The sequence below is a fragment of the Manihot esculenta genome, chromosome 14, assembly GCF_001659605.2.
Source record: "Manihot esculenta cultivar AM560-2 chromosome 14, M.esculenta_v8, whole genome shotgun sequence".
Lineage (NCBI taxonomy): Eukaryota > Viridiplantae > Streptophyta > Magnoliopsida > Malpighiales > Euphorbiaceae > Manihot > Manihot esculenta.
Genome location: NC_035174.2, coordinates 12449366 through 12464151, shown reverse-complemented (window position 1 = coordinate 12464151; position 14786 = coordinate 12449366). Strand labels below are relative to the sequence as shown.

General features: G+C 27.4%; 2 protein-coding genes across 3 annotated transcripts; one reads left to right on the top strand and one right to left on the bottom strand.

The window, feature by feature from the left end:
* Positions 1-1129: 1129 nt before the first annotated feature.
* LOC110630999 (lysosomal Pro-X carboxypeptidase) lies at positions 1130-7050 on the bottom strand. 2 transcript variants are annotated; one of them, XM_021778682.2, is made up of 10 exons: positions 6558-7050; positions 6031-6211; positions 5459-5592; positions 5256-5368; positions 4570-4693; positions 4300-4455; positions 2298-2450; positions 2137-2216; positions 1542-1591; positions 1130-1426 (listed from the first exon to the last, which is right to left on the bottom strand). In XM_021778682.2, exons 1-10 carry the CDS (start codon positions 6930-6932, stop codon positions 1284-1286), a joined length of 1509 nt encoding a protein of 502 aa, XP_021634374.1. In that variant the 5' UTR covers positions 6933-7050; the 3' UTR covers positions 1130-1283. The 2 variants fall into 2 exon arrangements, with proteins under 2 accessions (XP_021634374.1, XP_021634375.1); XM_021778683.2 differs by having other exon boundaries at positions 6759-7050.
* A 5860-nt stretch (positions 7051-12910) lies between these two features.
* Positions 12911-14044, top strand: LOC110630801 (temperature-induced lipocalin-1). Its single transcript, XM_021778386.2, has 2 exons — positions 12911-13496; positions 13574-14044. The coding sequence occupies exons 1-2, from the start codon at positions 13122-13124 to the stop codon at positions 13754-13756; spliced, it is 558 nt and encodes a 185-aa protein (XP_021634078.1). The 5' UTR covers positions 12911-13121; the 3' UTR covers positions 13757-14044.
* Positions 14045-14786: the final 742 nt, after the last annotated feature.

Genomic DNA, 14786 nt, shown 5'->3' with positions numbered 1-14786 from the left:
CAAAATTAATGAAAGAAATAGGCTTTATTTCTTTCTCAAAAAGAAGTTTTCATTTCTTTTCATACTCTCAAATGCCACTAATTATTTTAAATGGCTTAAAAAAATAAATCTCTACAAATGTTTTAAGCTATTTTTTAAATTTTGACAATGTGGGCAATTTTTTGAAAATTTTATTTAATTTTTAGATTGAATTTGAACAAAGTTGACGTGACAATTTGAATGAATTCTAATTACCCTTTGTTTTCTAGAACGAAAGTTTTTTTATGTTTTTTTATTAAAAGGCGAGATCTCATTTGCTATTTTTGATGTAGGCAATGGAAGGTCATGTTTTCATGATTTTTATTTTGTTTTGACAGGTTTGACTCGCATGGAGAGAATTCATTAGAAGACATGTTTGCTTTTTACTTTTATTATCTACCATCTTTTAGAATTTCATGCATTGTTTAAGTGTTACTTTTGAAAAGATTTTTAATTTTTTTAAAATTTTAACATCTCTAAGGTTTTTTAATGAATTTATAGTATAAACAGACTTGAATATCCATAAGTCTATGTTCATAACCGTTATTTGGTTCTCCTTTTCAAAGCACAAACAACATGTATTGAGCTTTGGCGGCTTGAGTTTTATTTTTTCTACCTCCTTTGATAATTTTTACGAATTTTTATTGTAATTGTACTCAATATTTTTTTAATGAAATTTAAGTATCTCTAAAGAAAAAGATTTTTTAGTATTATATCATAATTAAAGAAATATAATTCATTTAAAAAAACAATACTTTTCCTTTTTTATATTTATATATATAAATCTAAAGTTGTTTTTTCTCAAATATTAATAACTAAACAAATAAAAATAAATTTTCAATCGATAAACTAAAATATATCAATTTAATTTAAGTTTTGAATTTAACAGAAAACTTCACAAATAATAACCTTATACGAAAAGGATTCAAATTTTGATAAAATCTAAATATTTAGATTAAAATGCAAATAAACAAAAAGAATTGATTTTTTTTTCTTTTAATAAGGATTTCTTTTATTATGCATCAGAGATTTATATATATAATAAAAGTCACATAAAATAAAAACTTACTATAAAAAAAGCACAAAGAAATTTATGTTAATTAAATTTAAAAAAAAAAATTTATGTTACAAATTAAAGTTGGCATATCTTACTACCAAACACTTAGGTAAATTTACATTGACTAGCTAGTGCACACAAAGAATGAAGACAAACTTGCAGCAAGAATCATCAAATTTTGCACAAGATCCTCTTTGTGATATAAACTTCATGCATTATCTATGATTTGCTTTAAATCAGCATAGTAATCATGTATCCATCTCTTAATGATGTCAACTTCCTGCCTCCTCTGCTCCTTAAGCCAGTCAGGATCATCTTTTGTTGCAGATCTAAAATCAACATGATGAGCTCCTGAAAAAACAATGAAAAATTTCTTCAGTGTTTATAGCAAAACTAGGCCCTCTGTAAGATAGCCTTCATAGTAATAATATGCTAAATAATGAAGGAGAAATTAAGATTCACATACCCTTCTTGGTGACAAGAGCAATGATGCTGGAAGATATAGTTTTCAAGACACTGAATAGATTTTTTCGGAAAAAAAAAAAGTTCAGTTAGATATTATGGCATCACCAATAACCAAAGATGCAAGAAATGTTGAATATTTATCTGATAAAGAAGGGAACAAAATCCTATATTCTTTTTTTTTTTACCATGCACATAGCATTTTAAAATCTTATGAAGGGCATAACTTCAGAGTTCTGGGATCAATATACCATGTTTTTGGCATCATACTAAGCAGCCCAGGTGCCCAGAGGTTAACTCTAGGTATAAGTAGTAGTTGTTGAATCCCAAAATAGTAAAAATATTTCACGCTTCACCATAGTTCTGGGTGAGGAGTGTATTGAATTCCACGTCGATTGGAATAAAGGTAATATGCCTTCCTGAGACACTCCTCTCCCTCCTCTAAAAGAAGGTGAGTTAAGTCTATTCAAAATTTAACAGTAGTTTCTCTCAAGCACCATTGTATATAGCAATGTATATGGACTTCAACTACTGAAACCGGATGTACAGTTGCAGTAAAAGGACAAAAATCAACTAAAGAAAGGCAGAGAACTTCTGACCTTCCTCTGCTCCAGGGGTCTTGCATTCCATTAGAGAATATGATGTTGCCACCAGATCTCTTCAACACTTGATCAATTCTCTACACAGGAGAAACACATTAACAAAATAGTATATAACTCAAGAAGGAGATCTGGTAATAAGCAAGTGAAGCAACTCTCACTTTGCCACCAAATTCAGTAGTGATCCAATGTGGTCGAGGCATGACGCCATATCTTTTCATGCATCTGTCTGCAAACTCTTTGTAATCAAATTCAGATGGAGGAAACATGCTCTCCTTTGAGCAAGTCATTGGCATGACCATCTCTGTACATGCCTGCATCATTGTTTAGAAAAAGATCAGTAACAATTCTCTGGTAGATTTTTAAGTGATTTAGAAATATTAAGCTCTTAAGAAAAATACGATGGGTTTAACTGACCCCAAAAGGTATCACAAAGTAGAGAGAATCGTCCAAATCATTATACTTGGTATTAAATTCATGTCCTAAACCCAATGTAGGTATTGTAAAAGTTAATATATCTCAAAAGTTTTTTGTTCCACCTAGTAAAGAAATAAGCTTTTTCTTTAGTTTATAAATAGACTTCATTTTTCACATATAAGAGATATCTGCCTTCTGTGCCTCTTCTCTGCTCTGCTGGGTTGCCTTGTTTATCTTAATGGGTTCTGGGGGCGTTACCTGTTACCTCTTACACAAGCCGACCGCGAAGTAACTTGAAATTCTTTTATATCCTTGCTCTTTTGCCCCTATTCTCATTTTTATCAGTTTTTATACTTTCCAGCACTTTCAAAAACAATATTTTTCAAATTTTCTCTTGTTTTCTCTTTAAAATTTCAATATTTCCATCATATTTCTCATACAAGCTTAGATCAATCATAAATCACTACATTTTAAAGCTTATTTCTTCTAAAAAATTAGTTAAATTTTCAATATTTTAGTTTTTAGTTGTTGTTTTTTCCTTTTTTTTTTTAATTTTTTTGTGAATTAAAGTGTTAGTTTTGAGTTAAAATTAATTTATAAAGATTGTATTGGTTTTTCTTATTTTAGACTATACGATGCTTAAATTAAGTTAAATAGTCTATATTTGATGCATTTATATGATGTTTAATTTAAGTTAAATAGTTTATATTTGATGCATTTATATGATGCTTAATTTAAGTTAAATAGTTTATATTTGATGTATTTATGTTTATTATAAATTTAAATCTAATCAACATTATTTCATTTTTAAACTTTACAAATTGATTTAAAAAATTTGCATAGTATCACGTCGTTACCATTACATTACAATCATTACAGGCCTGTTCGCAATTTAAAACCATGTTAAGGACGGTACAACACACAACATATTATATTTTCCTTCTTCATATACTGCTCTCCTAACATGTAGAACAACACACCCATGAATGTTTACCGAAAACTTATTACTACAAAGTTAATGTGAACAATTATAACTTGATATGATTTTAGATGTGATATTTTTTTTACCTTACATAATTTTCATAAGTAAATTGTCCCACACTAATCATTGTGAAAAAAGATTCACAATAATCATGATGGAAAAAAAATTCAAATTGAATGGATTCAAAAAGCTGTGGGACAACACACGAACACTATGTTTGGGAAAGAAAAATAAATGAAGGAAAGTACTTTTACTTTCTCCCTTTTATTTTCCTCTCTTTTGTTTGGAAAGAGGGAAAAATAAATTTGTTTTATTTTCTCCCCAAATTGGAAGAAAAATTGGAGAGAAAATAACAAGAGGAAAATAACATTTTTTTTCCTTCCTTTATTTTCCTCACTTTCCCAAACAAAGAAAAGTAAGAATCTCTCCTTATTTTCCTCTATTTATTTTCCACCCTTGTATTTTTCACCTATCCAAACAAGGGTAAAAGTAATAAGTTACGAATGCATAGCTTTTTCTGAAAATTGTAAGGTTAAGTGCTCAATGATGTTATCAAACACCATGTTTTCTTGTAATGATGCAAGTCAGAGAGAGAAAAAGTTTCATTTTAGTATCAAATGTGTTGTGATAACTAGCAATTGTATTAGCCAAGGCCTTGCAAAATTCACTTGAGCTTTCTTCCATGTTATTGTTTTTAATTTTACCTCAAATAATCATCATGTGAACCAGAAATTTGGAGGAATAATGAGCAAACTAAATTGCACCTGCCAGTTCCAACCATGAAGGCCATGAGCATCAGGTGCATTTTCCAACTGAAAGCATTTTTCTCCCTGAGAATAGTTGTAATATAAGCTGGCAGCTGCAAAAACCCTGCTAATCTTGGAAGCCCCTGGTGGAAATCCATCAATGATCTTGCACATCTTCATTAAAAACAGTAAATACCACAGATCTCTGAGAACTGGATTTTGTCTTAAAAATTATATGCATCTTATCTTATGCATGTCTGACCATATCACTGCAACTGCAAGTCTTACCTCCTTCACAGGGTAGGCAGGTAGTGGCTTCATAAAATTTGCTTCAGTTGGATAGTTCACCATGGCTGTGTAAACGAATGCAGACCATAGCCAGTCCCAGACAGAATCTAATGAATGAAGATTTCTGTACATGGGAATGAAATAAATTAATATCAGAACAAGACCAACCATAGCATGATGCAAAAGATTGAGCAGATTCTCTAAATCCTAGTCCAAATGTCATAGAATTGTCTCAGCAACCCAAAAATGACTAGACAAGTTAACTTCACAACTATTCGAGAATTGTTTTTGATATAATCCGTAGAAAACAATAAAAAAGGTAAATCTCTTATAATACACCAAATCTTGGCTCAGTTATTGATAGAGTGAATAACTCATTTCTTGGGGTAAGGTGTATCCCCGTTCCGATCATGGAATAGATGAAATAAATCAAAAAAAGAATTTTTGTTCAGTCTATGTAGGGGACATTCCTCTTTGTTAAAATCAACCATATGCTCTCTCAGAGCATTATTCACCATCTTTTATCCAAGTACCATTTGTTTCTCTCATCCCTATTGATAAATTAGATTGAAATGGGAGCAAGTAGAACACTTTTCCCTTCTAGATAAAAATGTTCGACTGTTGACTCTCAACTAAGAAACCAATTCCAGTTTTCAATAAATTCAGAGTGCAAGGTTAGAACTTACTTGCAAGTTCTAAAGGTTCTGCTTAGTTCAATCAAACCTTCTTTCTGAGCTGACAATGCCTCCAGCTCTGCCCAGCTATTCTTAATCACTTCATAGCAATTTAAGCTTGCCTCCTTCCCATATTTATTTTACAAGTTACATGAGAATACAATAAATTGTTAAATCAACCTTGCAAGTATAAAGAGGGAGAGAGAATAAGAGACCTTGTAATCCTGGGATACAGCATCATAGAAACTTGACCATGGAGTAATGTCATCAAATTGCAAAATGGGAGCTGAAGATGCCAATGCACCAATGGCTATGTGTGGGTACTTCAGTCTGAACCAGGCAGCCAGCACTGAAAGAGAGAGAGAGAGAGAGAGAGAGAGAGGGTGGGGGATGATCATTGTTTTCCCATAAATTTAGACTTTATGATCGAATCACAATAAATTTTTTGTTTTTATTTTCTTTTTTTATTTCTCTAATATTGCGATTGTGATTGTATTCCTAGTTTTGTGGGTTTGTTTCAAACAAGTGGCATGAAATTAAAGTAACACTACCAACATCCAGCAGCATAACATGCAAAGAACATTACAGCTGCTGCATTAATTGCCCTTCCCCCTTCAATTACAACACCTACTTAAATCAACTGCTACTGTATTGAGAAGAATTTATTCATAGGCCAAGATATCTACTTTAATATCATATGAATTGACCCAGAAAGCTATCCCATCCAAGAGTATTTCAAAGACAAACCTTTAAAGTGCAATAAGAGTGAGAAGAGTTTGGAGCTTACTGCCTCCATAAGAGCCACCAAACACCACCACTGGTGATGCGTCGGAGGAAAGATTATGCTTCAAGCTCCTTATCAGAACAGCAAAATCAGCCAATGCTTGTTGTGAATTCAAGTACCCTAATGTCTCTGCTGAATCGTACGAGTTCTCCCCAAATGGCAATGACTCCCCATAAAATCTATGCTGAAACCACACAGAAACAAACCCATCAATGATCATGTTTTCTTCTCTGGGAAAAAAATATTAACGAAATTAACTAGAAAACAAGCTTTGTGATTTAGCTGAACCAATCATTAACTCGAGTTTCCATCATTTTATAAAACCCAGAAATTGCTTTCAGCATGCCAGGAACCTATATGTCGATAGTTTAGGGACGAGAAAAAGGAATTTTTGGTGTTTTGCCTTGGGAGAAACACCGAGAAAAATGTTTTCCCATGAGCTCTGAGCAAACCCAGGCACTGCTTTTAAGTTTTAATTGCATTCTCTAGCTCTATTGAGTATGATCTTTTAAACTTAAACAGGACAGTACTTCGATGAAAACCAGGAGAGCTTGGAACTTAGGAGCAATATCGAGCAAGAAGCCAGTGTTGGCAGCAAACCAGTCAATGTCACCTTCATTTCCAGTGTAAACAAAGATAGGAGCTCCTCTGTGCCAGTATTGGCTATTAATGAGGTACTTCTGGTAGAAAATTTTAGAGCTTATAGGTTGGAAAGTGAAATGGTCTAGAACCTGAGGGAAGTAGTGGGCCTTGTAAGGGATCTCTGGATTTTTCGCCTTTGATTGTGTGGTGGTTAAAGATTGATAGTAGCTTGCTCCGGGGAAAAAAGCCGCCATTGTTTTTGAAGTTGGCATCGTTACAAGGAACGCAAAGAACAGTAGCAGAAGGGATGTACAAGAAGCCATCTCTCTCCGATCTCTCTCTCTCTCCTTCTCTTTCTCTGTGTGTGTGTTTGTGTAGAGACAGAAGAGACGGCTAGTTCTTGGCTGAACGCCTGAAGCTAGTGATTATTATGTCTGCATTATCTTCACATGTAAAATGACTTTTGTTTGGAGTTAAGCTGAAACAGATAAAAGATAAAAGCTAAATTACATTTCAATCCCTAAATTTTTAAATAATTAATAAATTAATTTTTATATTTTTAAAATTAAACACTTAAATTTTTATAGACTCGTCCGCACTTTATTTTTTTAAAATTTTATATTACATAAACTACATTTTAATTTTTAAATTTTAACATAATTAATTAATAATTTTTTATATTTTTAAAATTAAATATTTAAATTTTTATATATTTAATCCGTCTAAAATTATAATTTTTTTACTCATTACAAATATGAGTTTAAAATTAGTAAAGTATCAATCTTCTTTTAAAAATATAATTTTTTTAAAATATTTTTTTAAAAAATTTTATAAGAGTAGTTATTATCACTTAAAAATAGCTGAAATTATAAATATTTTATAAAAAATTTGAAATGATGAAGGTTAAAGTATTTTTATGAATAAAAATTAAAAAATAAAAAATATTAAAAATTAGTTAAATGAGATATTATAATTAAACGTTAATAGAAATTTAAGTGTTTTTTTAAATAAAAAATATAATATAAAAATTTTTAAATTATAATAGACGAGAATGGATGGATTATAGAATTTATATATATAATTTTAAAAATAGAGAAATCGATCTATTAATTATACTAAAATTCAATAATTTAAGTGTAATTTTTTTTAAAAAAAAATTTAAGTATAATTAATTCAATAATTTAAGTGTAATTTTTTTAAAAAAAAATTTAAGTATAATTTATTTATTTAAAAAAATAATAAAAATATTTTTATATTTTAAATGATAAAAATCTCTAATTTGAAAATTTAAATATTTAATTTTAAAAATAAAAAAAATCAATTTATTAATTATATTAAATTTAAAAATTAAAATATAATTTCTTCGAAATAAAATAATAAATTATTTTGTAATCCTCATATGTTAATCCACATCTTTAGAAATAGAGAAATTTTTAAACAGATTTAGTCTATTATGAATTTAGTCAAATTCAAAATATAAATATATAAATTTTATTTTATAATTGACTTGGTTCATAGCTGATGGAATCTAAACAAGTATTTTACTCTATTAGTTTATCGTACTATAAAAAATACTCCAAAACGGAGCGTAAAATGCCATCAAGCGAAAACTAATGTACTATAATTCCTATTAAAATATTATTTTTAATATTTTAATTTATCTATATTCTCTTATAATTTATTAATGTAAAATTTTAATTTAAAAAATTATAATTAATTATAAATAAAAAATTAAATTAAATCAGCAGATAAAAAACAACTCTCATGATGAAATTTATCAAAAATACAATTAATATATTGTTTATCACCTATCATTTAATTTTCTAAAAATTTACTAAATACTTTAATTTAATTATTTATTTAAATACCAACAGTGTTTAACAATTAAACTATATATTTATTTAGATGAAATACTTCTCATAATATTTTTTTAAATAATAAACTACTGTTTTTTAAATAATAGTAAACTAATTTTATTATAAAATAATTAAAATAAATGAAATTTTATATTTTTTTAAAAACTGTTACGTATATTAGTCGTGTACTAATTTTTTTATGTGAAATTAATTTTTATAGTTAATAATATAGCTACTAATGTATTTCAAAAATTTCATAAATTTACCATAGAAAATAATATATGAATTTATGACAACAAGCCGATCATTTTACAGATATGTGTCTTATTCTATATGAGTAATAAGCGAATGTTGTTAGAGGATTCAATACACAATAAATAAAATATTATCCGTTTTTAAGTATTTATAATTCGGAATAGAGTAATCATTCAAATATTAATTATGAGAATATAAAACAACATATTGAAAATCCGTAATCAAATGCAGTTAAGCTATAATTGTATTTTAATTGAATCAACTAAATTTTATTCTTTATTTAAAAATAATATTAATTTTTTATTTTACATAAATAAAAATAAATTATATAATATATTAGTCGTATATGGTAAACTAATAAATTATTAAAATACTATTTATTAAAAATATAAAATATAACATATTGAAAATCCTATTTGTGAAAAATAAACTCAATAATCAAGTTTATTGGATTTAGAAGTGCTTGAGATTTTTTTTTTAAAAGACGCAATTGATAATAAATAAATTTATATACTATTTATTTAATTTCCAATAAAAAATTAAAGTATAAAATAAAAATAAAATTCAAATATAAGAAGTCATCACTATAAAAGAAATAAAATTTCATTCCATGCAAATCAAAACCAAAAAACATACAAACTAAATGGATCCCAAATATACAAACCTCAACATCAAAAATTCAAACGATGTAAGATCTAAAAACAAAACTATACAATAAAAAATCACAACTGAAGGGAGCGTAAAGGTAAAGCAGCCTCATTGCTGGAGCCTTCCATCTTCCCTTCCGCCTCAAACATTGATAAAGAATAATTTGAAAAGAAAAAAAATTAACTATTTTAAATTTAAATTTAATTTCTAATTCTTTTTTCGTGAATATAAAGTTTATCTTTTCATCATAGACAAGCACAGATGATGTGCATAGTACTTGTAAGCCAGCTGCCATGACGGTGGTGCCAGATGAGGATAAAAACAGCAAGTGATGGGACATGGAAATTGGTCTCATCCTCACCGAGAATGGAGCTGTCGGCCTTTTCATTTTTTTTTTTTGGCTAATTATTTTTTATTTTCACACCCCATTATTTAATTATTGTTTTATCATACAATATCATTTATATTAAAAATCTTGAGAAAATTACAACTCAAAAATAATTGCAGATGGTTTAAAAATCTACCGTCTACAGATGAAAATCCAATAATCGATAAGTTCAACTCAGGCAAAGTACTGAACAGACAATTCTGAAAAGATATTATGTTGGGAAAATTACTAATTTGGATGCAATTAGCACTTAGGGTTAGGGTTTTCTTTCTCATTCTCATTATAATCTTTTTCCTTCTCATTTTCCTTTGAGAGATTTGAAAACCATTCAAATCCTGCTTGGAAAATTTTTTTAGAGGGAAAAGAAAATTAAAAGTGGAAAATAGCCAACATTTTCTTTTTATTATTCTCTCTCATTCTTGTTTAAATAGAAGGAAAATAAATAGGATTAGAATTTAGAATAAAAATAAAGTTATTTTTTTCTTATTTAAAAAGGAAAGAAAATAATAATATATTTACAATTTTGTCCTAAATATTTCAAAAATGGTAAATTTTTGTCGTGAAAAGTAATTTTTCTTATTTCTTTTCTTTTCTTTTTCTCTAATTTGAAGAGAGAATAACAAAAGGAAGATAAAAGTATTTTTTATTATTTTTCTTTTTTCTTTTTTTACAAACAAAAAGTGTCCACTTCCCATTCATGTTTCTTAAAATATTCTTTTTTGTTAAAATAGAAAATATACTTATAGGAAGTGTTTATATACTCATTTAATAAATTTATTAATTTAAATTAAAAAATAAAGCTAATAATGATTTTAATTTAAAAAAAATACTTCCCTCCATTGACATAGATATACATGCTGTCTTTGTTTTTTATAGGAAAAATTATTTTTTTTATTTTAAAAATCAACGCTTCAATTTTTAAATTTTAATTCAATCAAAATTAAAAATTTCTTTATAAAAAATATCATTAATAATATAAAAAATGATTCACTATTTGTTTTAGAACTTAACAATTTAGTTTTTAAAATTTAATTTTTATAAATTTATAAATTTCTTTTATAAAAAAATTGAATTAACAAAATTTCATTTACAAATTAAAGTAATAAACTGAAAGCTCAAACACGAAGTGTAAATAAAACTTTTAATAAATTTAATATTTAAACTTAATAAATATAAAAAAATCAAGAAAAAAACACTTTTTCGGTCCAAAAATATAATATAATTAATATATTTATTTCTTTATTTTTTAAATCCAACGCTTTAATCTTCTAAATTTAATTTTGTTAAAATTCATAGAAAAAAATTTTAAATTCAATCTCCACAAATAAATAAAAAATTTAATAAATTCAATATTCAAACTCAACAAATATAATAAAAATTAAAATATATAAAATTTAAATTATTAAAAATTAAAATTTAATAGAAGTTATTTTTGTGATATTGTTACTATTCTAGTTGCATGCTACTCGAATTGCTAATTGTTCTTCCATTTGTGTCACTTACTTCTTACATTTTTGGCTACTCGCTGATCGCATTTTCAATAACTCGCGTCGCTCATTGCTCGTATGTTCAGACACTTATATCGCTTGTTGATTGCATCTCCAACAACTCACGTCGCTCGTTGTTTATATCTCCAACCACTCACATTGCTCACTGTTCTCATCTCCATCCGCTTGCTGCTCACTGCTTGCATCTTCGACCAAGTGCGTCACTTGCTACTTGCATTGTCAGTCGCTCGTGTCATTGGTCGATCCTACATCTTCTTCTCAATTACTACAAAATGAGTTTTTAACATATAAATTTTGTAGTTTTAGGTATGGACTAAATATGAATAATGAAAAGGGTGTGGAAAGTAGATAAAAGAAATATGAGAATTCAAAGGGTAGAAGGAATTTTTATTAGAAAAAATTACTACTTAGATCTTATGATATGGAAAAACTCATTAGTTGATTCATTGATTTTAAAAAATGCATTAATATGTCTCTGACATCTTAAAAAGTCTAATAATTAATTATTCTGTTAATTTTAGTCATTAAATATTTAAAAAAAAATATAAAATAATCATGATACAGAGGGACTAATTAGTAAACTTTTCAATAATTTAAGAGATCAACTAATAAGTTTTTCAAAACTATATAGACTAAATAGTAAAATTTTTAACGATAAAATTCACGAAAGGACTATTTAGTAAACTTTTAATAATGTCAGGTACATTCTAATGTATTTTTTAAAACTGAAAAATTAACTAGCGAGTTTTTTCATATTATAGGGACTAAATAGTAAATTTTTTATTTTATTATTTATAAGCGTATTTTTAAATTATATTTAATCTCTCTTTTTTGATCGGGCGTAAATCATATATTTAATATAAATTTTTGATGAAAGAATTTTGAATTTAAACTTTAAAAATAAAAGTGTTGAATTCTAAAAATAAGATAAATAAATTTATTAATTATTCTATATATATTTTAGTGGCTAAAAAATAATTTTTTTTTATATATCAAATTATAATTTTTTTTTATAACTCTCTTTAATTATAGGAATCACAAAGTAGAAAAAGATAGCAATATTGGTGGTAAGCTTATTAATGGAAGATGAGCTTAGTAGTTCGTTACTGTTGATCCATTGCAGTGTGTTCTTCTATTTCACCTTTCTAGGATTGTTTGCGAGCCATCGTTCAGCTGCCCTTTTATCCGACTAAAAATTAAATATTGCATAAGAACCGTGAAACCTCCACTTGAAAAACCACAAAAAATAAAGAAAATTACCAAAGGAAAACAAGCAAACAACATTCAAATCAAAACCATCTATCAAATCCTCAACGATTAACTCGATTGTAATATCAAATAAAAAAAATACTTACATCTAATTTAACAGTGAAAAGAGTAAATTTATTATCGGATGAAATGAGATATTCCTTCGTTCAGAAAGATAAAAAAAATTGTAAATGAGATAGATGAAATTGATATATCCAAAAGAAAGGTAAACAAAAAATAAATGATAATATAAATTTATTTTTTTTTAAAAAAAATGTAAATGTATTTTTATGAGATGAAATAAGTAATTTAACTGAGTAAATTTCGAAATTTTGCTATTAATTAATAAATAAAGTGTGGAAGCAAGAAGTTTCTTCCCTTGCTTGGCTACCAAGATTGCTTTTCCTTCCAAGCATCACAAAGAAAACACTAGAAACTCTCATATCACACACACGGTTCACAGCCCTCCACGTCTCTCTCTAAAATCTCACCGCACCAAAAACCTCATCCATCTCTCTATATAACCCTCATTATCTTCACCCAAGAATCTCTCACTCAAACCCATTAGCAGAAATCGGATCATTTCACTCTTAACCAGAAGCAATCGACATGGCATCCAGTAAAAAGATGGAGGTGGTGAAGGGCGTGGACATAAAGAGATACATGGGGAGATGGTACGAAATAGCTTCATTCCCATCAAGATTCCAGCCCAAAAATGGAGAAAACACAAGAGCAACCTATACTTTGAATGAAGATGGCACTGTTCATGTCTTGAATGAGACATGGAGTGATGGGAAGAGAGGATACATAGAGGGTACTGCTTACAAGGCTGATCCAAACAGTGATGAAGCTAAGCTCAAGGTTAAATTTTATGTGCCTCCTTTCTTGCCCATCATTCCTGTTGTTGGGGATTACTGGATTTTGTTTTTGGATGAAGATTATAGTTATGCTTTGATTGGGCAACCCAGCAGGAGATATCTTTGGGTAAGCTTGTGATAACTTCTTGTGTCATTTTGTTGCTCTGTTTATGTGATAGTGTTAACAGGAATTGGGTATTTCAGATTCTTTGCAGGCGGCCTCATCTTGATGAGAAGACCTACAACCAGCTGGTGGAGAGGGCTAAAGAAGAAGGGTATGATGTGAGCAAGCTTCACAAGACACCACAGGCAGAAACACCACCAGAGGAAGATGGCCCCAAGGACACCAAAGGAATTTGGTGGATCAAATCCATTTTGGGATGGTAGAAATCCCAATTGAATTCGCATCTTGATCATGCTGTGTGCTTGGTAGTCTTGTTATTGTCAGGTTTTTGATTAGATAGGAATCCAAGGAGGAGCATTGGGCTCCATCTTATATGTGTATTAGCTTATTCTGTGTATTATTGCTGGGCTTTGTAGGATTACAGTGTGCTAAAGAAAATAATAGTTTATTAATGTGAAGCCAATAGAAATTATCCTGTCATTTTCCATGCTAATTGTTCCATGGCACTCACCAGAATCCCATGTTAATTTAATTTATTCTTTTGACTTTTTTTTTCTTTTTAATTTGCAGTCAATTAGTCTTAAATGTACATTATTTATTATTATAATTATTATTAGAAAGAAACCTGCTTGAGCCCTTGAAATTAAATAAAATTTCAATTTATTATAATATAATGGGATTTAATTTTGTTTTAATTTTTCAAAATAATTTTCTATAAGTTACTGTTATGAAAATCCTAATTATTGAAAAAATTAAAATTGATTGTTGATATAGAGTCATAATATAATTATTTCACCAAAATGCAGACACTACTAAAGATTATGTTATATTATATTTTAATATGTTTGTAATTTTTAATTTAATATATTTATAATTAAAGTATAAAAAATAAATAAATTATTACTTAAATTTTATAATATGTATAAATTTAGTTGTTGATTTTTTTATTTTAAAAAATACATTAAAATGTTTTAACATTTTTAAAAAATTTATTAATTATTTATTTTCTTAATTTTAACCGTTAAGTATTATATAAAAATTTAAAATATTAGTAGAATAATTAATAAATTTTTTAAAATTATAAAAATTAAATAATAAAAATTTAATAATTAAACTGACTGAATACCTAATAAGTAAATTTTTTAAAAAATTAATTAAATAATAAATTTTTTAAAATAAAAAAGATATTTTAATATATTTTTTAAAATTAAAGTATCAATTAATAAATTTTTTTATATTATAAAAATTAAATAGTAATTCTTTAGGTATAATAAAGTTATATAAAATATATTA

Excerpts from the sequence above, each read along its gene's own strand:
- LOC110630801 (XM_021778386.2), top strand. The coding sequence starts at position 13,122 with ATGGCATCCAGTAAAAAGATGGAGGTGGTGAAGGGCGTGGACATAAAG. Across the intron at positions 13,497-13,573 it reads CCAGCAGGAGATATCTTTGG|ATTCTTTGCAGGCGGCCTCA; the intron begins GTAAGCTTGTGA and ends TGGGTATTTCAG.
- LOC110630999 (XM_021778682.2), bottom strand. The coding sequence starts at position 6,932 with ATGGCTTCTTGTACATCCCTTCTGCTACTGTTCTTTGCGTTCCTTGTA. Across the intron at positions 5,369-5,458 it reads CTGTATCCCAGGATTACAAG|GAGGCAAGCTTAAATTGCTA; the intron begins GTCTCTTATTCT and ends AAATATGGGAAG. Across the intron at positions 4,694-5,255 it reads AGAACCTTTAGAACTTGCAA|AAATCTTCATTCATTAGATT; the intron begins GTAAGTTCTAAC and ends TCCCATGTACAG.